Here is a 25,126-nt window from a genome sequence, read left to right on the forward strand (position 1 = left end):
TTAGCCTAAGTTCAAAGACGGTCTCTAAGAATGTCAACTTCTAACAGTCATGTTCCAAGTGTTAATCACATGACTTCTGTAAACTGCAAGTTTTTAATACATACACTTAGGTCTCTTGAAACTTGAAAGAGACAAGCCTGATCCTGCTATTAATAGCTATGTGACATGAGACAAGTTCAGGATGTTCTTTGAGAACTGACTTTTTGATCAAGTAGAAACAACAGATAGAAACATGCAAAATTCCACGAGACAACAGCTGTACAGCATCTGATGTAAGTGTCACTGACACTGTTCGGCAATGTCCTGGTTAGCAGGATACAGTCTAGAGTCACCTGAGAAATGAAGCCTCAGCTGAGGAACTGTTTGGATGAGATGGGCTATTGGCTTATCTTCACGGCTAATTACTACAGCAGTGGTCAGGACACCAAAGGGGGCTCCACCCCTAAGTGGGTGGTTCTGCACTGTTTATGAATGCTAACCAAGCATGGACCTAAAAGCAAGCCAACAAGTGGACTTCACCATGCTTTCAACCACGCATCTCTGCCTGAACTTGTGTGCTGCTGGGGTCAGTGTTCTGTCACCGTGCACAGGGACAGAAATGAACCTACAATAACGAATAAACTCCAGTAAGAACTGGTAAGCTTTTTCTAAAATAAGAGATGAGAACTATTTTAGACTTTGCAGACCAATGTGCTGTCCCATCATTTCAACACAATCCTTTAAGGAACTTCTTTAAAATCTTTTTAAAACATAAAACTCATTCTCAGCTCAAGGGTCATTTAAAATTAAGAGCCCCAAGGTTACAGTTTCCAGACCTGCTCTATGACTTAAATAACCTTTCATTCTAACCACAAAACATGAGACAGGAAAAATGACACTAAACAGAAAATACTAACACAAGTAATACATACCTTATCCTTCAACAAAATTTCATAGGTTGTTAAAAGTATATTAAATTTTAATCGTTTGGTCTGGGGATGCATCCATTCATGAGTTCTTATCTATTATGAAATTTAAAGGACAAATATAAGAGAATCACCAAGTGAATTGTATTTCTACTTAATATCTAAAATGAATTAAGTCATTTAAAATACACACAAAAAGATATATGTAATAAAAGTAACTATTTATAAAAGCCAACATTAGGTAAGCTGAACTGAAATCTTTTATTAAATGGAGCAAATCTAATTTTATTACATTCCTTTCACTAAAGTAAAGTTTTCTCACATTTGGTGAAACAACTCAGTAAATACTATAGAATATTTGATATGGAGATGAATAATTTGCATTGATATGGATTTTGCTTTATTGATATAAATTTAAGGTCAATTTTCTTATATGTATATGTATTTCTGATACTGATTAAGGTATTGTGATTGTGTAGTTCATTTTAAAAATGTAATGTGTAATTAGGAAATATAGGTTGCTAAATGATAATCATCAATAATAGTAAAACTTGTAGTCATGTTAGATTTTCTAGATATATAGAGATATATTTAAGTTAAATAGGCATTATTCATACCTTTCAAAGACTACAGAATATCGCATTTTAAATGTTTTAATAACTTAGGGCTTTTCATGACAAAGACACATTTGCTCCTGGCAGCACCAATCTACTTCAAAAGGAAGATGGGCATCGAAGAGGCTCCTTATGGAGTTTGATAGCCATTTGGGCAAGAAACTGCTCTTGCCTGGACTATTGCATAAACTGGACATAGAGAACCCGCAGAGAGAGGACTGCTGAACTTGCCTAAAAGTGAGATGATCTTTCGGGGTTCCTGACTCATTAAAGAGTCTGTGATACATTCTGAAGGACACAGCAGATAGTGACTGAACTGCCTTTGAAATTTCCTGCTTCATGGAAATGTCTGCTGGACACTATGGGCCTGAAGGCCGAAGATGGATGCCCCAACAGTACAGAGGAACTTTGGGTGACTGTCCAGGCAGCGAGTTGTCTCTGTCATTTCTAGAGTTTGTAAGTTGCTTACTTCTCATTCACCTAGGTAATATTATATCCTTCTGGAGTCTTTGATGGAGTTGAAGAATGGATAGATAGTTATAGTTTTCCTTTGTTATGATAAAAGATAAAATGGATATAAATATTATAACTAATTCTTACTTGATAACTGTTGTTATATGTAATTTTACTATGTTAAAGTTAAAGCCTTTCTTTTTTGTTTAAACAGAAAAAGGGGAAATGATGGAGGATTCTCATTGGCTAATAAACAAACTGCCTTGGCTTTTTGATAGGGCAAGATTTAGATAGGTGGAGTAAACAGAACAGGAAGAAGGAAGAGAGGTAGATGGCTCAGTCAGATGCCACGCCTCTCCTAAGTTAGTCAGACCGCCGTGCCTCTTCTCAGAGAGATGCCAGATGCCATGAAGCCATGACGCTACCAGGCCAGATGCGATGCAACTCCAGCCCTAGATGGACGTACATTAGAATCTTTCCGGTAAGGCATCACTTCGTGGTGCTACACAGATTATTAGATATGGGTTAATCAAGATGTGAGTAAGAGGCTGAAACTAATGTGTCAGGCAGTGTTTTAAAGAATACAATTTGTGTGTTGTTATTTTGGGGCATAAGCTAACCAATGGCCGGGAGCAGGGCTGCAGGAACACAGCCTGCAGCCCCTCACTAAAGAATGGCACCCAACGTGGGGCTCAAACCCACGACCCTGAGATTAAGAGTCTCATGCTCTACCGACTGAGCTAGCTGGGCAGCCAGGAGCCAGTCAGGACGAAAAGCAGGCCTGCCCGCAGCTCCTCACTACAAATATTGTTTTAATATGTGTTACATTTATTTGTGCTGTGGAACATTTAATGATGCAAAGATGTGCTGCAGTCTTTCCTGCTGCATCTGTCTAACTCTGTGAAGCTCTATTCCTCTGCCTGTCTAAAACACCTGATGGTCTAAGAACTGAACAGCCAATAGTTAGACAGGAGAAAGGATAGACAGGGCTGGCAGGCAGAGAGAAATCTGGGAAGAAAAAGATAAAAGAGCAGGATGAAGAGGAGGGTCGGCCACCCAGCTATACAGCAAGCCACAGAGTAAGAAGTATAGAAAGGGATGCAGAAAAAGAGAAAGATAAAAGTCCAGAGGCAAAAGATAGACAGGATAAGTTAAGAAAAGTTGTCCAGTAAACAAGCCAAACTAAACTGGCATTTGTGAGTAAGAGAAAGTCTGCGTGTGATTTATCTGGGAGCTGCGTGGCAGGCTCCCAAGAGTCAAAAAGCAAATAGCCAACAACAAGAATTTCTGGATGAACTATGACAGAACTGCAAGGAGGAGACAAGATCGGCACCAGCGAACATGGCACACAGGAATGTCCAATGCAGTCCCAAACTATTCATGAATATTTGAAATTCTTCACAAGAAGAACTGTAATTTGTATATATTCATAAAATGTTCATGTGTGCATGCGGCACACGCCTATAATGCTAGAACATGAGAAGCTAAGACAAAAGGATTGTGAATTCAAAGACAGCTTGGACCTCAAAAAAAGATATAGTTTTGTGTGTATTGTGTACATATGTAAATATATAGAGAACATACATATCAACACTATACCTGAACCAGGAATGATTTTTAAATGCATTGCATTTATTTACTGTGTAAGGGAGGCCCTTTCACCCCGTGGGTGCTGTCAGGTGGGTGGCAATCACCTTCACCCCGTCACCTCACAGCCCCACAGCTTCATTTTTATTATAACCAATTAGCCATGTGATAGGCACTTATTTGTAGCAAATTACATGTTAGAATTAAAACTATGGAGACTAAACATAAAAAGATAAAACACTTATACTCAAAGATAAATGTCTTTCCTTCTAAGCTTATGGGAAAACAACTTACCATATTTCTGCTGTTAATGTCACCTAAATAAACCACCGCATTCATCTGAGATGCCCATGTCTGAATCTCTCTTTGCCAGGAAGTGAGAGTGGAGAGCGGTACAACTAATAGAAAAGGTCCATACAATTGGTGTTCATGAAACAAATAGTTCAGAAACGAGATCGTCTGGATTGTCTTTCCAAGGCCCATTTCATCAGCAAGTATGCAACTATTTCCTCTACAAAGTTAAAAACAAAAACCCATGTATGCATAAAAGTCTAAATTAATAAAGAACTGTTATACCATATGATCCCATTTATATGATGTGTATACACTGAAGCTCTAGTAAGTATTTTATGCAATAAACTATTTCTATAAGCAACATACAATAATAAATACAAGTATCACTAACATTACAGGAAACATAAAATGAATGACTAACATTCTTAGCTAATTAAAAAGACAATATTACAATTCTTCTACCAGTAGTAGACCACAGATATGTAAGAAGTAAAAAGATTGAGGAAGAACAAAAGTAAAAAGTACAGCTAAAGTTCAACCTAAAAAGGTGTGGACTCAAGACAGGAACCACGGGAGATGGGAGAAGTCGATAACTGAGTGGTTCTTAGAGAAAACTAGGGTATGAAGAAATACTCCAGGAAGAGCATAGGAAAACATAAACAAATTTTCCAGTTGAATAAAAACATTTCAAATAAGTTAAACTCAGACTTTATTAGCAGAAATCATCCTTAAATTATGTACTTATAAAAACATATAATTCTTACTCCTTCTGTTTCTCTGGTGCTACCAATAAACCTCCTATGTCCTTCCTCATTACCAACTCTGTGCCAATGCGACATCAGTAAGGGAACTGGCTCCTGTGCCTTTACCAACTGCAGCTTTCTGTGCCTTGTGAAGGAGGCATAGGATACTAAGCAGAAACAATCTATATGTACATCCAGGTGATGAACCCCTATAGTCCCAGTCCTAGCACCTGAGATGAAACAGGAGGATCAGGAGTTCAAGATAATCCTTGGCTACAGAGAGGGTTTGAGGTTCACCAGGACCATGAGACTCTGCCTCAAAACCAACAGGGAAAAAACAACTAAAGGACATCCTTGCACAGACTGAGAAATTAAAAGAAGAAAGTAACTTGTCAACGGTCGGGACAATGTATTGGTTGGCCTGCTTTGCTACTGTGTTTCAGGCTATGGAAATCTCTGATGCCTCTAGGTGGTTATTGGAGAACACTGACAAGTGAGTTAACCTTTAAAGGAAGAACCTGGTAACCTGTAAGGAAATGGGGAAGTCTCACTCTCTCATTGTAAATACATGACTCAGAATATACTTACTTGCACCAAGAGTGAGCAAGCCAATTTAAACCATTCAGCTGATAGTCTCTCAATTCTAAACCCTCGTGTCCTCCAATATAGGATGGTTGCTTCTTCAGAGCTACAAATCTTGGTCTTTGTTTCAATACCTTTGATCAGAATAAACATCATTAATATGTAGAATTACTTAATATAAGAAAGCATGCAAAAAGATAAATGCCCTTTAGCCTATCTTTCACCAAAAGCATTAACATTTATTTCAAATCATTCATTTCAGAGGTTCCATGATTCAAAATGCCTGGGAAGCCAAGCACAACAGTATACACCCATAACCCTCCTACTCAATAGATGAGACAAAAACATGAGGCATGAGAATCCTGAGCTCAAGTTAACATGGGTAAGATAACAGAATCCCAGCTCAAAAATCACAAAACAGTTTCATCAAATCTACTACTAACTAATTATACACTCCACTATCTGATACACTATCTGATAGAGGTGTGTACATCACCTCTAACTTCTTTTTTTTTTCTTTTTGGTTTTTAGAGACAGGGTTTCTCTGTGGCTTTGGAGCCTGTCCTGGAACTAGCTCTTGTAGACCAAGGCTGACCTCGAACTCACAGCCTCTGCCTCCTGAGTGCTGGGATTAAAGGCGTGTGCCCCCACCGCCCAGCTCACCTCTAAGTTTTTGCTGGCAATAATATTCCACATCTCCTGGAAATGCCAGTACTCAAACAGAACAAAAATATGTATGTATCTGATGATTCATTTGTACATGGCTACTTTCTGATTCCAGCAAGAATGTAAAGTATTTCACCTTCCTTTTTTTTTTTTTGAACAAAAAATGACTAAGGGAATTCAGTTCCCATATATACACAGGCCAAGGAAGGAATGTCACATTCATGCATCACCATTGCTCCAATGTAATAAAGTAGTATCTAGACTTTAAAACTAACACTAATTTTCATGTAAACTATTTAAGCTTCAAAAGTCCTGGGAAGGTAGATAGTTTCTCGTGAGTATGTTCAACTCCAGGCTTGCTTCCCGGAGCAGGATTTGCTCCTTTGCACCCAAACATACCCTTCTAACTTCAAGGGGAATGTTCTCTGCTCAGCCTCCCCACACCATCATCCTTACCATCATTTACCATATTTTAAACAAATGCCACTAGAGGAATCTCAGTTTCTCTAAAAGGAGTATCTAACTAAGTACTCATACAGCATACATGAAATCAAAATTCAGCTCTCCATATAGGCTTGTAACACACACATTTGCAATCATTAAAAAGGTCGGTACTCACTTTGCAATCTTTAAAAGGAGTAGTTTTTGACTGATTCCTGCTAAAATATTCATCGATGCACGTCTGAAACTTTTTGGAAATGAGAGCTCCATCCTCCCAGCTGCACTCTGAGTATGGAAGCCCCTGCCATTTGCAATAATAATCAGGAAGACCAGCTGCTGATTTTTGATTGGAATGAGCTGTGAGATGAATCAGGTATTCATTGTATTTATATTTAATTACATGAGAGACATACTCAGTAAAGGCTACATAAATGAAAATTAGTCATCCTCATTGCAATACTTTATTTTGGTAAAACCAAGCTACTGCATTTTATGTGTAAACAGTAAACTTCTGATGTTTGCTTACATGACTTCAAGCACAGATAAGTCTGAAGGCAGGTTTGGGAGTATACACTTGCAATCCCAGCTGCTCAAGAAGCTGAGGTACAAGGATTCTGAGATTGAGAGCATCATTGGCAACATAATGGGATCCCATCTCAAAAACACAGATAACATTTATCAAATTTATTTAGCTACTAACCAATTATACGCTCCACTATCTGATACTGTTTGTGTAGATCATCTGTAAGTTCTTGCTGACAATTATAATATTCCACATCTTCTGGAGAAGCATTTTTCAGCCTGAAAAATTTTGAAGCAACAACAGACTTCAGATTTTCCTCTAAACAACTCATCTTGCTGACAGTTACTCTTAGACAAGTTCCCACTGTACCCTTTAATGCTGTGAGCCAAGTCTGAGCAAGGCTAGGAACGGAACTCAGGGCCTGGCACTCCAGAGGTAAGCACTCTAGTACTAGGCTTACGCCCTGACCAACATCACTGGTTTCCAAATTCACAAAATCTTAGTCTGTGTGATTCTTATAAAAGACAAATTCAAACCTGAATATTCCTAAAACATTCACCCTGAGATAAAATAATATAGACTATAAAATATTTGAGGCTGGGGCTGGAGAGATGGCTCAGAGGTTAAGAACACTGACTGTTCTTCCAGAGGCCCTGAGTTCAATTCCCAGCAACCACATAGTGGCTTACAGCTAGCTATAATGAGATCTGATGCCCTCTTCTGGCACGTAGGCAGACATGGAAACTAACACTGCATACCAAATTAATTAATTAATTAAAAATATTTGAGGCTGTCATTTTATTCTTAGTTACATATTTCTTAATACCAAAAAGCTTAGTTAACTGTAATCTTCAAGTATTTTTAAAAAAAGCATTTTTTACCATCTTTTTGTTTCCTGATCTTTTTTCTTATAATTATCCAATTTTTTCATCCCTCTAACATTCTGCTGCTTGAGGGTTTCTTCTGTCTCCCAAGTGTTGTGGATGTGTGACCATCCTTTCCATTTAATTAAATACTGTATGTCTCCTGGCTCTTTGTTTTTTTCAAATCCTGCATTGGGGTCACCATCTGCTTCAACAGCATAAATGGTCGTAGTAGCACCAGTAGCTAAAGGCAAAAGAAAAATCCATGTAATTCTGTTACAGGGTCATTTTCTTTCAAATACGAAGTTTCAAGAGTATATGTATAAAACACTCATTAGATAAACAAACTATTAAAATACAAAAAAATATGGGAAATTATATCACATAGAAATAAAGGACACTCAACATTTTGGAGTGAAGATTTATCTAGTTCAATTCTTCCTTCTCTTGAGCTTTAAAAATAAGGAAAACAGGGGCTGTGTGACGGCTCCTCAGGTAGAAGCTCTTGCCATCAAGCTTGATAACCTGGGCTCTACCCCAGGACTCACATGACAGAAGGAACCAACTCACACAAGTTGTCCTCTGGGCACCGCAGACCCATACACATGTGCATACACTAAATGCAATTTTTTTAATTAAGTAAGGAAAACCAATTTTTCAAAATACAGTGAGATACTCAACAACATACCCATTAACGTACAGTAAGTAATGTTTGGAAATTGCTATTTTAATTATTTTACTTTCCAGTTACATTAAGCAATAAGATGCCCATATATATTCAAGACAGGGGGGGGGGGGGTTTGTCCAAAAAAAAATTTCTTTAGGTTGAAAGCATATAAAGAGAAACAAATGATTTAAAACATAAGAAAAATAGGGCTGGAGAGATGGCTCAGAGGTTAAGAGCATTGCCTGCTCTTCCAAAGGTCCTGAGTTCAATTCCCGGCAACCACATGGCGGCTCACAACCATCTGTAATGAGGTCTGGTGCCCTCTTCTGGCCTTCAGGCATACACACAGACAGAACATTGTATACATAATAAATAAATAAATATTTAAAAAAAAAAATAAAACATAAGAAAAATATAAATCTATTAAGTTAAAAACCTTCCCACTACCTAACAAGGACTGTTTAACAGGGACATTTTTCAGAGACACATGGGCCAAGCAATGTATTGTACATTTTGAAGCAAATAAATAAAATAGATGAAAATTCACTTTCTTTGCTTTCCACACTAGAAAGTCTTTAGAAAATACTGTCCTTTGGTAAATATTTGCATAAGCAAACCTTTTTGCAACCATACCTCCTCTCCTCCCAAATCTGCAATCCATAAACCGTTCTATTGTTTCAAACTCCTCCTCCTCAGGCTGAGGAGCATCCTCTCCACAGACTTCCAGCAGGTCGTCAGAGTCTGTCTTCATGTCTTCATCTTCCTTGTAGCTCACATTAACTGTGGCTTGGCGGCGAGAGCTTCGTTTATCATTATCATAATCTTCATCATCCTCATCTTCAGACGAATCAATCTGTCTCTTTTTTTGTCCAAGAATTTTTTTCCCATTTTTTGACTTAGATCTGAGAAAAGGAAAGAGGAAAAGCAAGTTTACAGAAACACTAGCATAAAAAATTTTTAAGAAACTATACCAAAAACAAAAACAAAAAGAGGAAGCCCTTCTCTAAATGACAGGCTACTATTCTTACCTGCTTTGAGGTTTCCTGCTTTTGACTTTGTTTTTGGGCTCATAGTCAGATTCCGTCTCCTCACAGCTGCTTTTCTCTCGCTCGTCTTCAGAGTCTGAGTCTGAACCAGACTGAGATGGGGATCCTGAGCCAGACATTTGCCAATCTTCACTGCATATAAACATTTTTATTTAGATATTAATCATTAACATTACTAAAATACAAACATGATCAAAACTAAATTCTATCCATTGAATCTAAAGAAAACTACTGCTTTGAGCCACACTGAAAAATAATAAATCCCAGTAGAGTAATAATGAGAAATACTTTGTAAAGGTTTTACTGATCATTTAAACCTCAAATGAAAAAATACTACATGAACAGTTACAAGTTTGTATACTATACTGTTCTTTAAACAACAGAAGGGATTCTAGCCCCGCTCATTTTGATTTTTCAGAGACTATAATTTCTAAAAAGCGCATCCTTCCGGTGCAGCAGCAGCGGCTCAGCACGGTGAGGTCTAGGCCCTCCAGTCGCGCTTCGCTGCATTCACCACGTGCATCGCGGCGACTCAGCGGTGCCCACACCTGCAAGGCTTTGTTTTGTCTACACACAGGGTAATTAGGACTTTGAGCAGTCCAAGGGGAAGACTCCAGCCAAGCACGTAAACAACAAGGGAGCACCCACACATTGAATGACCCTTCTCTGGGTGAGGAGCCTGCACTGCAGTGAACAACAAATGACTTATGGGCTGGGGAAAAAAATAAAAAAAATCATATCCTTTTATGTGCATGGGTGTTTTGTCTGCATGTATGTCTGTACACCACCTGCATTCCTGGTGCCCAGAGGCCAGAATGGCATGTCAGATTCCCTGAGTCTGGAATTGTAGACTGCTGCTAGCTACCATATGAGTGGTTATTGGGAACTAAACCTTTGTCCTCTGGAAAAGCAGCCAGTGCTCTTAATTGCTGAGACATCTTTTAGCCCCAAAACTGAGTTTTAGATAATAGTATGTGTTCTCTATGAAAAAAAAAAAAGCTTCATTATAGAAGAATATAAAACAGACACTAAGCCACCCTAACAGTACAACTCAACCAATATTCAATAAATAATGACGTTTATCTTTCCTATTTTAGTCTACTTAGTTTCTTTCCAATCATCATGCAAAGAAAATATTAGAACTACCTGCTAATATTTTGCAATTTTTATATACAGTTCAGATAAAGGATACATATTAGATTCTTATACTTGAGCATTCTTAATAAGAAAATCTAAAATCTTGAAACTTTTGAAAAGATTCAGATTTGAGATTTTGGAAGTTTGAAGTTTAGGTTTCAGGTAACCAAGAGGTAAAGTATATGCAAATACTACTAAATTTGCTAAATTCTAAAACCTCTAACACCTCTGGCCACAAGCATATGGTAGCAATATACAACCTGTACTAAACCCTAATTCAGGTAATGTTTTTGTTCCACTGCTTGATATACGCTACATAAATTGTGACTATGACCAAACACACACAAAATCAGACCATGAAGCAACATAGAAGCCAATTATTTTGATATTGGGGTCTTGGATCCTAAAAGGAGCCTTATGTAGGACACATGGAAAAAACTTTTATACTCAATCAAGATCACACATCAGCCCAAATTACGTGTTATTATGTGCTTAAATCCATGCTAATTGCAAAATGAACAGCTCGACAGAAGATATAAGCAGCCGAGAAGGCACCAGAGCTGAGAATACATCATAGTTTTCACTGAAAATGGGAATACAGGGTAGCTCAATGCCAGTGCTCTTCTGGCATGTGTGCAGCCTCGTGTTTGATCACACAAATCCATAAAACAGATCTGGGGAAATCAGATACAATGCGCACATCAAAACAAAGACAAAGCACAACACAGTAAGATTTACAGAGTCAAACTTGATCATACAAAAAACACCTAGTAATGGGCGTGCCTGAGAGAAAGAAGAGAGAAACAGAAGACATCCAAAAACACAAAAACAGAATTTCCATAAACTAAGTATGAATCTTAAGATTATAAACATTCAAAAACTGTGAGAAATAGTGAACAGAATGAATTGGCATGGTAGTGTATGTCTGTAATCTTAGAACTTGCAAGACTGAGGCAAAAGGCAATTATAACGACTTTCTAAGTGGGTTCTGCAGAAGAAAGTGAACTTCATGTGTAGATGAAATGTATGGGTAACTCACACAACAACCACATCAATCAATCATCCTGCAATCTTATGTGTTTTTCTCCCAAGTTTAGAAATATTTGGAAAGTAGTATTTTGATATCACTTAAAGTTGATCTTTAATAAAGACCTGGTATAAAACAGACCTCACATGGCTACAGAAAGCCATTGTTTAGGCAGTGGTCTAAATTAACTTCAAAAATACCATGAACTAAGAATTTTAGAAACTACTTTTGGAAAGGAAATTTACAAAGAAGAAATACAACACCACAGTACTTCCCAAGTGAACAAAGTCACATACTCGTTATGTTTTTTCCTCTTGACCTCACTGGAGGAGCCATCCGAGTCTTCGCTGCTAGAGGAATCCTAGAGAAACAAGGGCAGTGGCAGTTACTCACACTCTAACCAAGTTAGCAGAGTTTCACTTGCTATGCCTGCTAGACATTCATTGTGCTAACAATACCTGTAAAGCCTTCTTTTTGTTCCATGTTGCTTTATGTTATTAGCTTAAAGTAATTAAAAGCATTTTTATTACAAATTAAGACAGTGAAGTTGAGAAAGTAAAATAACATTGCTATTTTGTAAAAAATCAGACCTAGTATCCTAGAGATCATTCATTACTATTTCAGATTACAGATTCAATAAAATCTTGAATTGATTTTTTTTTCTAAAATGTATTCGAAGAAACATCCAGGTATTCTTGTCAATACATAAAAACATGTTTATTCTTTTAAAGTCTATTCTCTTAATATAATATTTCAATAATTTGAGGTTATTCAGTAGCCATATGAAATAAAATGTATCCATTGATAAACAAATGAAAAAATTTGGTATGTACACACAATGAAATACTATTTAGCCATACAAAATAAGGAAATGCAGTCATTTGCAGCCAACATAGATGAAAATGGAGCACATCAGCTTAAGTGAAATAAGGTTCTCACATACAGCAGAAGCTAAAAAGCTGCTTTCAGAGAAGTAAAAAAAGAAAATAAGTAGCCGGGCAGTGGTGGCGCATGCCTTTAATCCCAGCACTCGAGAGGCAGAGGCAGACGGATCTCTGTGAGTTTGAGGCCAGCCTGGTCTACAAGAGCTAGTTCCAGGTCAGGCTCCAAAGCCACAGAGAAACCCTGTCTCGAAAAATAAAAAAAGAAAAGAAAAGAAAAGAAAAGAAAAAAGAAAAGAAAAGAAAAGTGATGGAGGATTCCCATTGGCTAATAAAGAAACTGCCTGGCCCATTTGATTGGCCTCTTACTCACATCTTGATTAACCCATATCTAATAATCTGTGTAGCACCACGAAGTGGTGCCTTACCGTTTAGTTTCTAGCATACATCCATCTTGGGCTGAAGCTTCATCGCGTCTGGCTTCTCTCTGAGGAGAGGCACGGCAGTCTGTCTAACTTAGGAGAGGCGTAGCATCTGACTGAGCCATCTACCTCACTTCCTTCTTCCCGTTCTGTCTACTCTGCCCACCTAAAGGCTGGCCAATCAAATGGGCCAGGCAGTTTCTTTATTAATTATCCAATGAAATCATCAGATACATAGAAGACACACCTACATCATTTCCCCTTTTTCTGTTTAAACAAAAAAGAAAAGCTTTCACTTTAAAAGCTTTCTAGAGTTTGGAAGTTGCTTATTTCTTGTTTACTTAGGTAATATTATATCCTTCTGGAGTCTTTGATGGAGTTGAAGAATGGATAGATAGTTATAGTTTTCCTTAGTTATGATAAAAGATAAAGTAGATATAAATACTGTAACTGTAATTCTTACTTGATAACTGTTTTGTTATATGTAATTTTACTATGTTAAAGTTAAAGCCTTTTTTTTAAACAGAAAAAGGGGAAATGATGGAGGATTCCCATTGGCTAATAAAGAAACTGCCTGGCCCATTTGATTGGCCAGCCCTTAGGTGGGTGGAGTAGACAGAACAGGAAAAAGGAAGTGAGGTAGATGGCTCAGACAATTGCCACGCCTCTCCTAAGTGAGGCAGACTGCCGTGCCTCTCCTCAGAGAGATGCCAGATGCGATGGAGCAAGCCACCAGGTCAGACATGCTGAATCTTTCCAGGTAAGACACCATCATGGTGTTACATAGATTATTAGATATGGGTTAGTCAAGATGTGAGTAAGAGGCTGAAACTAAGGGCCAGGCTGTGTTCAAAAGAATACAATTTGTGTGTTGTTATTTCACATGTAAAGCTAGCCGTGTGGGAGCTGGGCAGGACGAAAAGCAGGCCTGCAGCTCATCACTACAGAAAAGAAAAGAAAAGAAAGGAAGTAGTTTCAGAGCCTAAGAGAGGCCAAGGAGGGCTGAAAAGAAGATGGTTAATGGGTACAGGGTGCAGCTGTGTAAGAAGAATTTGATGCTGTCCTGCACAGCAGGATAGTTACAGTTCATAACCAATAATTTTAAAGTAGCCAATAGAAAAGGTTTTGAATGTTCTAAACACAAAGGTCTATTACAGTGTGTGCACGCACTGAATGTCAGAGGATGGGGCGTGGTGACATTCAATAGAGTACCACCCTATGCACAAGGCCTAGCAATGGGAAAAATCTTGTAAAGTAAATAAATAAAATTTCTTTAAGAAGTGTATTGACACTACAATATACAAATACATACACTAACAGAAAGTAAAGTAATCCACAGTAGGATATGTACATAGTACTATATTGTATATACACTAAATATTAATAAATTATAACAACACAAACCAACTGGGAATTCTTCAGATCAAGATACCATGTGAATGAGTACATACGTCACGTTTTTTGCCATCTTAACACAAACTAGAGTTATCTAGGAAGAGGAACCTCAATTCAGAAAAGAACACTTCCATCAGATTGCCTACAGGCATCCCACAGACTAGCCTAGTAACATGTGGTATTAACCTAAAGAGCAAGCCAATAAGCAGCAGCCTCTGCTTCAGTCCCTCCTCCAGATTCCTCTCCTGACTTCCCTTCAGGACAGACAGTAAGGTATGAGATGAAATAAACCCTTTTTCCCCAAGCGGCTCGTGGTCAGTGTTTAGCATAGTACTAGAAAGTAAATGAAAACAAATCCAAGCTCATATTTTGTACAGAATTAGTGTGTCTTTATCCACTGAAATATGCGTGCCTGTACACATGGATACAAAATACTGGGGACGGGACGTTAAAAGGCCTCCAAGTCACGATCCTTTTGCCTCAGCCTCGCAAGTTCTAAGATTACAGACAAACACTACCATGCCAATTCACTCTATTTAATATTTCTTGAAATTTCAGCTTTTGTTTATTTAGTTTTTAACCTGAAAGAGTATTTTCCTAGTTATGGTAGGTTGGTCTCAAACTCATATAGCCTAACTTATAATCTACCTTGCTTCACCCTCTTAAGAGCTGCGACAGCAGGCAGGTACCACCAAACCTATTTTGTTTTGCTGTGATGAGCAAATGCACATAAAGGTCCCATTAATTATTTCTGATTAATCTCTAAAAGTAAAAATATTGGTACAAAAGAAAAAGGTGTCTGTACGCTACAATCCATGACACTGTATCTAAACACAGGTCCCTCCTATTCATGCACAGCATCTGTATTTAGTGAGTGGCCTGTGTCAACTTCTGAGCAACAGCTGACAGTGAACTTACCTCTTCTGATCCACTGTTAGATGAAGCTGGATGCGGCTGCTGCGGCTGCTGCGGCTGCTTCTTAAGCATTGCCGATCTCTGAACAGCCAGAATGCTAGGGTTAGATTTCCAAAACTGTACCAGAAACACAAAGCAGGGAGAACTGAAATGTAGTGCAAACTGTAGTTCAAACATTTACACCCCCAAACTAAATTATTTTCCTCACTCATTATATAAATGCAGTGTTCCTGCAAAACAATGAAAGAAAATGCAGGGCTTCAGGTGAATATGAGAAATGCCATGTTGATTCTGTATACAGTACTCATCATGCTCTTGGTGCTTCAAATGTTATATTCCAAAACTAAGTGGTGATGTGCTCTAGTACTCTCAGTCACAGTGTGGTTACCTATGTTCTCCTGTGTTAAATGAAGGTGAAAAGCCAAAGTCAAAATATAAACCATGTCGCTAAGCAGTTTTGGGAGTGATGGTAGACTGGGGACTCCCCATTCACAAAGTTGCACATGATTTAAATTTCCGGCCCAAGCATCTTAGCTTTCCAGGGACTGGTACTGAGCACCAGCATGCACTGCCATGAAGATGGGCACGTTTAGTTATCCATCCACTTGTCTCCAACCTCATCCTAGCCTACAATAACTGCCAGGAAACGGTTCTGTAGGGGCCTCCGGCTACCAGCAACAAAACACCCTTGAGGGCAGACTATGTAAGCCTGACTGGACAACTTTTGTCCAAGAACTCAATTTCTATCATTTGGTGTTTGTGGTGCTAGAAACCAAAGCCAGAGTTTTGTGCATGTTAGGCAGGGACTGTACTACTGAGCTACACTCTCAGTCCATGACTTTTTCCAGTTACAAAATTTAACTTCTATCTTAAAGAGGCAGACAAGGTTTCACTTTTGTATGTAAGTATTTTATAGCCATTTGCTTCTCTTTTAAGCCAGTTAAGGTATATGGCCACAGCTTCTGATTCATGAAAAATAAATCTATTTTTTTCCTCAAAACTCTACTTGTGATGACAACTGTGTAAGTCTTTCCAAAGTAATTAAAGAACCCTACTTTACACTGAATTACCTCGGCTCCATCAACTTTTGGTGGTTTTGCTTGGACTTTGTTTTCTTGGGATGTATCTGACTCAGACTCTGACTGACTTCCTGAGTCAGAACCAGAATCAGAGTCGCTGCTCCCAGATTGGCTGCTGCTTCCACCACTGCTGCTGCCAGAACTTGAGCCGGATCCAGAGCCTGATGCTGACCCAGAATCATCTTCCGACTGGCTACAAGTTGGAAATAAAAGACTTAAAGCAAAATTCAACAGGAATTTAAGTTCTCAGCAGAAAGCTACACATACAGTTTACTACTGCAATATCTGTGGCCCAATACCAAGGGGCATGTCCATTTATAGTAACAGACATCCATATCTGTAAGATTATAATCTCCCTCAAATATCATGTGCCAGGCCTACCAAGTACAGGATCCTGGGCTAGAAACTAGAAGACAAGATGTTTAAGTAATAGTGCAAAACCCCTTTAAGAGACTAGCCCTGTGCCTGGAGAGATGGCTCAGCAGTTAAGACCAGTGGCTATTCTTCCAGAGGTCCTGAGTTCAATTCCCAGCAACCACATGGTGGCTTACAACCATCTGCAAAGAGATCTGATGCCCTCTTCTGGCCTGCTGGCATACATGCAGGCAGAACACTACACATAATAGCTAGCTAGCTAAATAAATAAATGACTGGAGAGAGAGAGAGAGAGAGAGAGAGAGAGAGAGAGAGAGAGAGAGAGAGAGACTAGCCCTAACAGTTTAAGTTAGGAACTATATAAAGAAGTTAATAAATGTGTTGGGAATGCTTACTACAGTAGCTAGAAAATAAACTCATTTCAGGTTTCTACTTCTTTTCAAGATTATTTCTGTCAATATGTAATGCAAACCTGAAATTCTAGCACTTCGGAGGCTGCCTTCTGTAATTTTCAAAAATACCACCAGATGGCACAACTTATTGACAGACTATATTAAAACTATTTCTCCAGAAGGACCTAACAGACTTGTAAAATAGAGTAGTAAGTTTCCAGAAAGGATTTTTATTCTACAAATTAAAAAGCATGCTAAAATTAACAAATATATCTTCTGCTTTGGAAAATGTAGCAGAATTTTATTTCATAAAAACACGAAGCAGAGCTCTGCCTCTAGTCAGACTCCTGGTTGTCTGACTAGAGGCAGACAGAACTGCTCTTCTGACAGAACTGCTCTCTTCTCCCCATCCCCACCCTTCCCACCATTATTTCCCTCCCCAAAACATACAGTTCCAAGACCCCCCAGATATCACTGTATTTGAGACAAACTTAGCAATTCCATTAGAGAAATTTTTTTCCTGACCATTTTCTCTATTAACTCACCAGATAAGAAAAATCACTAATTCAAGTAACTTTACTGACTCATATGTCAGACCCAGAGACACTTAAATGGCACAAAGTTTTTACCATCCAAAGAACTTCTACCTTGAGGTGGCTATGTAAGCAGATAAGCAGCTTCCTGTGCTATGTTTACATGTTTATAACAGCTGATCTAGACATGACCAGGTTTGGTAAAGCAATTAAGAACGCTTAATAAAAAGTACTGTTAAATTTATTCTTCACAAGAAAAAAAAACTAACAATAGGAAAGGTCTTAGATTGCTACTCTTTGGGGTGCTTATCTTCACTAAAGCACACAGCATAAAATGTGCTTCCCTAACATATAAGAGCCCTGAGTTTGATGCCAGTATAAAACTGGGCAAGTGAAACCTGCCTGTAAATACTAAGGAGGTGGAGGAGGCAGGAGATCAGAAATTCAGTGACATCCCTGGTGACAATTTGAGACCTAACATGCTACCTCCATAATGAAGACAATGGATGGGTAATAGAATTTAGGGCAGAGGCTCTAAAAGAGATTCTTCTTCCTGCTAGAGTAATGGCGCATGCTTACTATTCACAAGCGTTGAACTTTGGCATTAAAGTCCAAAGTAGCATACTGAATTGTTCTTCAGTGGAATAAAGACTGTGCCAGGTTGGGGAGGAATTCTGGTGGCCGACGGCACAATAAGGTAACTACAGAACATAGTGATAATGATACACTTTACGCTACAGGAGCAGATAGACTATCATTTGAAGGATGCATAACTTGAACTTAATTAAAAGTGCACATCAAACAAATACAAACAGAAATATATACTATATTAAGTGACTGATGTATAGTACTCAAAGACAATTTAACAAACAGCTGTTCCAGACTAAAAGAGATAAAAGATACACAGCCCATTGTATGTGACCTTAGTCTGCATACTAACAACTGGGGTGACTGACAGAAACAGAAACGTATTCAGCATGCTGACTCATGGGGTTTAGGTCAAAAAATACCTTATTCTTAGAAAGGGTATACTAAGTTAATATGCAAGAGGCAAGATTCTCGTAACCTATTTCCAAATTACAGACAGACAGACAGACAAACAGACAGACACCACAGCACAAAGTCCCTGGAGCTAAGTATAAACCTAAGAGAGCAGAAATGTGGGGCTGCTCTTCCTAGGAGACTGCCCAATGGCAGGTGACTCAACGAAAAGATGCTCACTATTTGGGATTTTATGACTTTCCTTTAATGTGTGTAGGTGAAGTCACTATGGAAATAAGAATAGAGGTTTGTCCAAAATAAAAATAAAAATACTATAACTCAGCTAACCCACTCCTAGGCTCTTGTCTGTAGGTGCCTGTACAACCAATTACTGCTGCACCATACTTAGTATAGTAGGGAATGGAAGTAGTCTAATGAGTGTTAATTAACTCACAAATGAATAAGAAAATGTGGGGCATACATACAGAATAATATCTGCAGGAAAATGGGTAGAACTGGAAATTATACTTTCAAATAACAGACACAAAAGGACAAATACCACATATTTTAATTTTTGTATGTGCAAATGTGCGTGGGTAGGTATAGGAGTAGACAGTAGGCCTAGAAAAGCTATCGTGGGAGTGGGGAGAGAGTGTAACAGTACACGTGTGACATGAAAATAGAATGGGGATTGATTATAGGAGTGGTAGCAGAAGCAAGTTGTGGTCAACAAAAACAATGTATGAAAATGTGAGAAAAGATTTATTATTTTATGTTAATTAAAAGTAAATCTCATTGTGTAAAAAGTAGTATGGTTTTTCAGAAGTAAAAGTCAAATTAAATCTTAAATAAATAAAATATTAAAGTTTGTAGCCAGAGCAGAAGAGTAAGATGCTCAACATTCCCATCAAAGACCAATTCTCTTCCAGCATTCCCCTAAGATACTGAAACAGTCAATGTTGTCAGCTTGAGCACTAAGAAAACGATTAACATTCTATTAACAAAGACACTAAAATCATTTTAATTTATTTTAATATTAACTTTTTCAAAGAGTTCTGTGCAGCTATACTCCCTGGTTAAATCCTCATAAATTCCATAACTAAAATTTTATGATTCTGCATCTATGAATTGACAGAAATGGTTTTCAAATTCTACCCTGCATCAAGATGGACATTCCACTCCAGTTCTATACTGTGGGTGCCTGGGATCCATCCCATACTTGAAGGTGTGAAAGGCTTATGTTCACTGCTTGGCTAACAAGTCTAAAATGCGAGCTTTGTGCCCTATTTATCCCACTGAATCTAAACTCAGTCTCTCTCTGCTTTGCAATGTAAAAACCTACCTTCCTTCAGCTCTTGATCCACATGCCTTTTCGCCTACCTCTTTGCCAGTCTTGGTGCAAGGACTTTCCCTTCTGCCTGGAAAGCTGTTAAGGATCACCAAACTACTGCTCCAGCCTGCACTTCTCCCAGTGCTCCCCACGGGACTAACAAACCAGGACAGTGCTGGCTTGGCAAATACAGTCCTACTTTCAAGCACCCTACCTACCAGACTCGGGATATTTTATGAATTAATGCACTGCTAATACTATACTTCTACAACAATAACAACACAAAATCTTGAAGGCACACACAAGTTTTCATACACCTTTTTCATAGGAGACAATCCTTCCTGTTTCTTTAAGGAGAAAATTATCTTCTTTAATTCTTGTACAGTAAGATTCTCAGTTCTAAACCCAATCCAGTCTTATTCTATGGTTCCGTGACCCTCCAAATATCCTACAGGCTACCAGGTTTGCTCAGAGCACTGTCCTTTCAGCTCTGGCTTTGCATTCCCCTGTGTTTCCAGCACATCTAAGTTCTTTCAAGTTCAGTTATACAACATTGATCTATTTTATTTTCACATATTTAAGGGGAGTAACCAAGAGTCAACATTCACATTAGTTCAGTCCACCATGGCAGAATGATAACCCTTTCTCTATACTTTCCATTCAAATCAGTCCTTTGAAATAAAAAATATAAGATTCATCTTTAGCACATGAAAAATAATGAATTACCTCAACGTTAGCACTGACTGGTGGAGGCATAGGCAGACAGAACTCTGTGATGAGTTCAAGGCCAGCTTGGTCTACAGAGTGAGTTTAGGACAGCCAAAGCTACACACAGAGAGAAGAAAATCCTGGTGCCGGGGAATAACAATAACAGCTATTAGATTTCCAACACATCAGCAAACAGAAAAAAAGAAACCTGATCATAGAAACTCTGGCGATATGGGATTCCCCTCTGTATGCTGTAAATACCATTGATTAATAAAGGACTGCTTTGGATCTATAGCAGGGCAGAACTTAGCTAGGCAGGGAAAACTAAACTGAATGCTGGAAGAAAAGAGGCGGAGTCAGAGAGAAGCCATGTAGCAGCCCCACCCTATCCCCCAGACAGATGCTGGGAACTTTACCGGGTAAGTCACAGCCACCTGGTAATACACCGATTACTAGAAATGGGTTAAATTAAGATATAAATGTTAGTCAATAAGAAGCTAGAGCTAATGGACCAAGCAGTGTTTTAAATAATATAGTTTCTGTGTGATTATTTTGGGTCTGAGCTGCCAGGTGGCCGGGAAACGAACAAGCAGCCTCCTCACTTAAAAATGCCAAAAAACATCACAGTGTGACAGTGGAAAGGGGGGCATGACGAGAGAGTCCCCAACAGCAGCAAAGGAGAGTGAGAGAGGGGTGTGCAAGAGTCCCCAACAGCAGCAAAGGAGAGTGAGAGAGGGGCGTGACGAGAGTCCCCAACAGCAGCAAAGGAGAGTGAGAAAGGGGTGTGCAAGAATCCCCAACAGCAGCAAAGGAGAGTGAGAAAGGGGTGTGCAAGAGTCCCCAACAGCAGCAAAGGAAAGTGAGAGAGGGGTGTGCAAGAGTCCCCAACAGCAGCAAAGGAGAGTGAGAAAGGGGTGTGCAAGAGTCCCCAACAGCAGCAAAGGAGAGTGAGAAAGGGGGTGTGACGAGAGTCCCCAACAGCAGCAAAGGAGAGTGAGAGCGGGGTGTGCAAGAGTCCCCAACAGCAGCAAAGGAGAGTGAGAAAGGGGTGTGCAAGAGTCCCCAACAGCAGCAAAGGAAAGTGAGAGAGGGGTGTGCAAGAGTCCCCAACAGCAGCAAAGGAGAGTGAGAAAGGGGGTGTGACGAGAGTCCCCAACAGCAGCAAAGGAGAGTGAGAAAGGGGTGTGCAAGAGTCCCCAACAGCAGCAAAGGAGAGTGAGAAAGGGGTGTGCAAGAGTCCCCAACAGCAGCAAAGGAGAGTGAGAGAGGGGTGTGCAAGAGTCCCCAACAGCAGCAAAGGAAAGTGAGAGAGGGGTGTGCAAGAGTCCCCAACAGCAGCAAAGGAGAGTGAGAAAGGGGTGTGCAAGAGTCCCCAACAGCAGCAAAGGAGAGTGAGAAAGGGGTGTGCAAGAATCCCCAACAGCAGCAAAGGAGAGTGAGAAAGGGGTGTGCAAGAGTCCCCAACAGCAGCAAAGGAAAGTGAGAGAGGGGTGTGCAAGAGTCCCCAACAGCAGCAAAGGAGAGTGAGAAAGGGGTGTGCAAGAGTCCCCAACAGCAGCAAAGGAGAGTGAGAAAGGGGGTGTGACGAGAGTCCCCAACAGCAGCAAAGGAGAGTGAGAGCGGGGTGTGCAAGAGTCCCCAACAGCAGCAAAGGAGAGTGAGAGAGGGGTGTGCAAGAGTCCCCAACAGCAGCAAAGGAGAGTGAGAAAGGGGGTGTGCAAGAGTCCCCAACAGCAGCAAAGGAGAGTGAGAAAGGGGTGTGCAAGAGTCCCCAACAGCAGCAAAGGAGAGTGAGAAAGGGGTGTGCAAGAGTCCCCAACAGCAGCAAAGGAGAGTGAGAAAGGGGTGTGCAAGAGTCTCCAACAGCAGCAAAGGAGAGTGAGAAAGGGGTGTGCAAGAGTCCCCAACAGCAGCAAAGGAGAGTGAGAGAGGGGTGTGATGAGAGTCCCCAACAGCAGCAAAGGAGAGTGAGAGAGGGGTGTGCAAGAGTCCCCAACAGCAGCAAAGGAGAGTGAGAGAGGGGTGTGCAAGAGTCCCCAACAGCAGCAAAGGAGAGTGAGAGAGGGGTGTGCAAGAGTCCCCAACAGCAGCAAAGGAGAGTGAGAAAGGGGTGTGCAAGAGTCCCCAACAGCAGCAAAGGAGAGTGGCCACTGCTCCTATTTAAGCACTGTATTAGACCACCAGTCAAAGTCTTAATTCAATAGTTTATTATTTGAATTTTATTAGACAACTAATATGTCATTTATCTACTGCTAGCCTTTGCACATAAAGGTTTTCCTGCAGCCATGCAGTTTCAAAATTCAGAGGTTGCAGAGAGAGATCACAAAACCAGGTGACCCTGAATTGAAAAAGATTAAGTATCAAAAACAAAAGGTTTTTTTTCATTGTTGTTCTTATAGGTTTCTTTTCTTTCAAAAGAAAAAAGGGTAGTATTTAGGTTCACTGCATGCTATTAGACACATGGTAAAGGGCAATCATTCTAAGAATTACAGAAAGAATCATATGCCTGATAAGTAGTCATACTTGTACACATCAAGAAACTGTTTACTAGTCCACAGGAAGAACAGTGTGCTAAATTCGGGTTCTTGCTTCCAGAATTCTAGCACTACTTAAAACTTAATGCCATGCAAAAGAAAAGGACAAGAAAGGAATCCATTGTCTTTAGCTAGTCATGGCCATCTGAACAGACTACAGCATGCAGGAAGACGGCAGAAGCAAGTGATGTATGTAGGATCTGCACCATCACCCTAACTTCTCTTCCCCACCACGGGACAGTTTAGACAATAAAGCTGTCTCACCAGCCAGGACAAATGGAAGAGCAGGCATCCATGCTAAGGGAACCCATAATATCCAAGGGTAGCACACACCCTCCCAACAATGAAAAGATTTGTATTTGAGGCCCTGTGCTTGGGTGGTCTCTAATACACTGCAGTTTATAGAATGCACAGACATTTAAAAGGTTTTGTACAATTATTAATTTAATCTCACTTGTTTACCTCCTCAACTAACAATTACTGAGCAGGGGTTTCTACAAGGAACGAAAACCTTGTGCGTGTCTAACAAATCAGCTAAAATTCCTGAGAAATGAACTAGAGCAGGGAGAAGCAGGAAGCCAGGACAAACATAATAGAGAGAGGGGGAAAGTAAGAGCTCTCTGGGAGGCAGAAACAGGCAGACCTCAGTGAGTCTGAGGCCAACCTGGTGGTCTACAAAGCAAGTACCAAGACAGCAAGTTTAAGACCCAGTCTCAGAAAGGGTGAGGGGGGCAGGATGGGTACCTATTTTTATCTTTATACTTTTCCTTTTCTGCAATGCTTCCTCTTCAAAGAACTGATAGATCCAAGACTATACAATAGTATCCCATCTTTTCTGCAGCCACCCACACTGCCCCAGATACAGGTCCCTGCTCTACTTCAGGCTCCCACAGTATTTTGTGCAGGCTAAATCACAATGCCTTTACAGTAAAATAATGTTTAGACTAGCTTCCTTTTTTCCCATACTCTCATCCAAACTAAATCACACAAAAAACAGCATAACAAGGTATAAATCTCAAGGTAAAGACTCCAAAACTAAAAAGTCCAATATATTTTATTAGAAAATAGCATTTCTTTACTGGGAAGAAATAATCTCTGTAAAAACCTTCATTTCTTCACTAAATGTATTACTTGTTCTTTCTTTCCAAACTACATCAATCTTATATTTTAAAAAACGTTCAGTGGAAATTTTCTGCACAGCTCACTGCATTATTCTCGGATTTACCACATCCTTTTGTCACCTCACCTGCACGACTATGTGGCCCATGAATACCTGCTTAACTACTGCATATACAAACTAATCCATCATTGCCTCTAAATTATTTTCTAAAGTCCATTTATTATTTTAAAACATGTTGTAACGGCTTTATGTGTGAATCTTGATATGAATATAATTATTCTGAAACCCTATTAAAATGAAAATTATGACCCAGGAAATCTAAAATGCGTAAGAAAACTTTCCACGTAAGCCAACTGTTCTGCACAGAACTAGGGTACAGGGAATTGTTTCTTTGCATTTGTCAAAACTCAAACCCAGAGCTGCGGGTCTCCACAATGACACAGGACAACAGGAGTCCTAGTGAGGACCCAGCACTGATAGGGTAGCAGAAACCAGAGGCCTCAAGCCAGACCAGTGACTCTGAATCAGCACTTGGAAGTGAAGATACATGGACAAAGAGTTCACTTCATGACCCACGCAACACACTGCAGCTTCCATGATGAGATTTTTCTTTCTTATTTTTTTTCATTTTCCCCCCTCCTAAACTTTATTTTATTTTGGGGGTAAGGCTGCAAGGGCAGAGGGCAGATATAAAGGGATGGGAAATGAATGAGATGGAGATGCAGGATGTGAAGGACACAATAAATAAAAAGTTAATTTTAAAAAATAAATAAATAAAATTAACAAGTGTAATGGGTCCCAAATGTAATGAGACTAACAAATGAGCCTAACTTTATTACAAATTTGATAACTGAAGGGAAAATGAGCTACTAATAAGTAACTTTGGAAAACTGTGGGTTGAGTGGATACTGCA

The 25,126-nt window shown here is 39.5% G+C and overlaps 1 protein-coding gene and 1 non-coding gene across 2 annotated transcripts in view; both read right to left on the reverse strand.

The window, feature by feature from the left end:
* The window catches only part of Chd1 (chromodomain helicase DNA binding protein 1), a 73,559-nt gene that overhangs the window by 38,332 nt on the left and 10,101 nt on the right, over window positions 1–25,126 (reverse strand). Inside the window, 11 exon segments of the mRNA XM_038339033.1 lie at window positions 912–1,001; window positions 3,854–4,070; window positions 5,185–5,312; window positions 6,464–6,642; window positions 6,986–7,086; window positions 7,690–7,915; window positions 8,972–9,240; window positions 9,367–9,516; window positions 11,845–11,909; window positions 15,165–15,278; window positions 16,232–16,433. Coding sequence (XP_038194961.1) covers window positions 912–1,001; window positions 3,854–4,070; window positions 5,185–5,312; window positions 6,464–6,642; window positions 6,986–7,086; window positions 7,690–7,915; window positions 8,972–9,240; window positions 9,367–9,516; window positions 11,845–11,909; window positions 15,165–15,278; window positions 16,232–16,433 — 1,741 coding nt within the window.
* Trnak-cuu lies at window positions 2,650–2,722 on the reverse strand. The gene has a single exon. It is a non-coding gene; the product is annotated as a tRNA-Lys (tRNA).

This window comes from Arvicola amphibius, chromosome 8 (genome assembly GCF_903992535.2).
Source record: "Arvicola amphibius chromosome 8, mArvAmp1.2, whole genome shotgun sequence".
NCBI classification, from domain to species: domain Eukaryota; kingdom Metazoa; phylum Chordata; class Mammalia; order Rodentia; family Cricetidae; genus Arvicola; species Arvicola amphibius.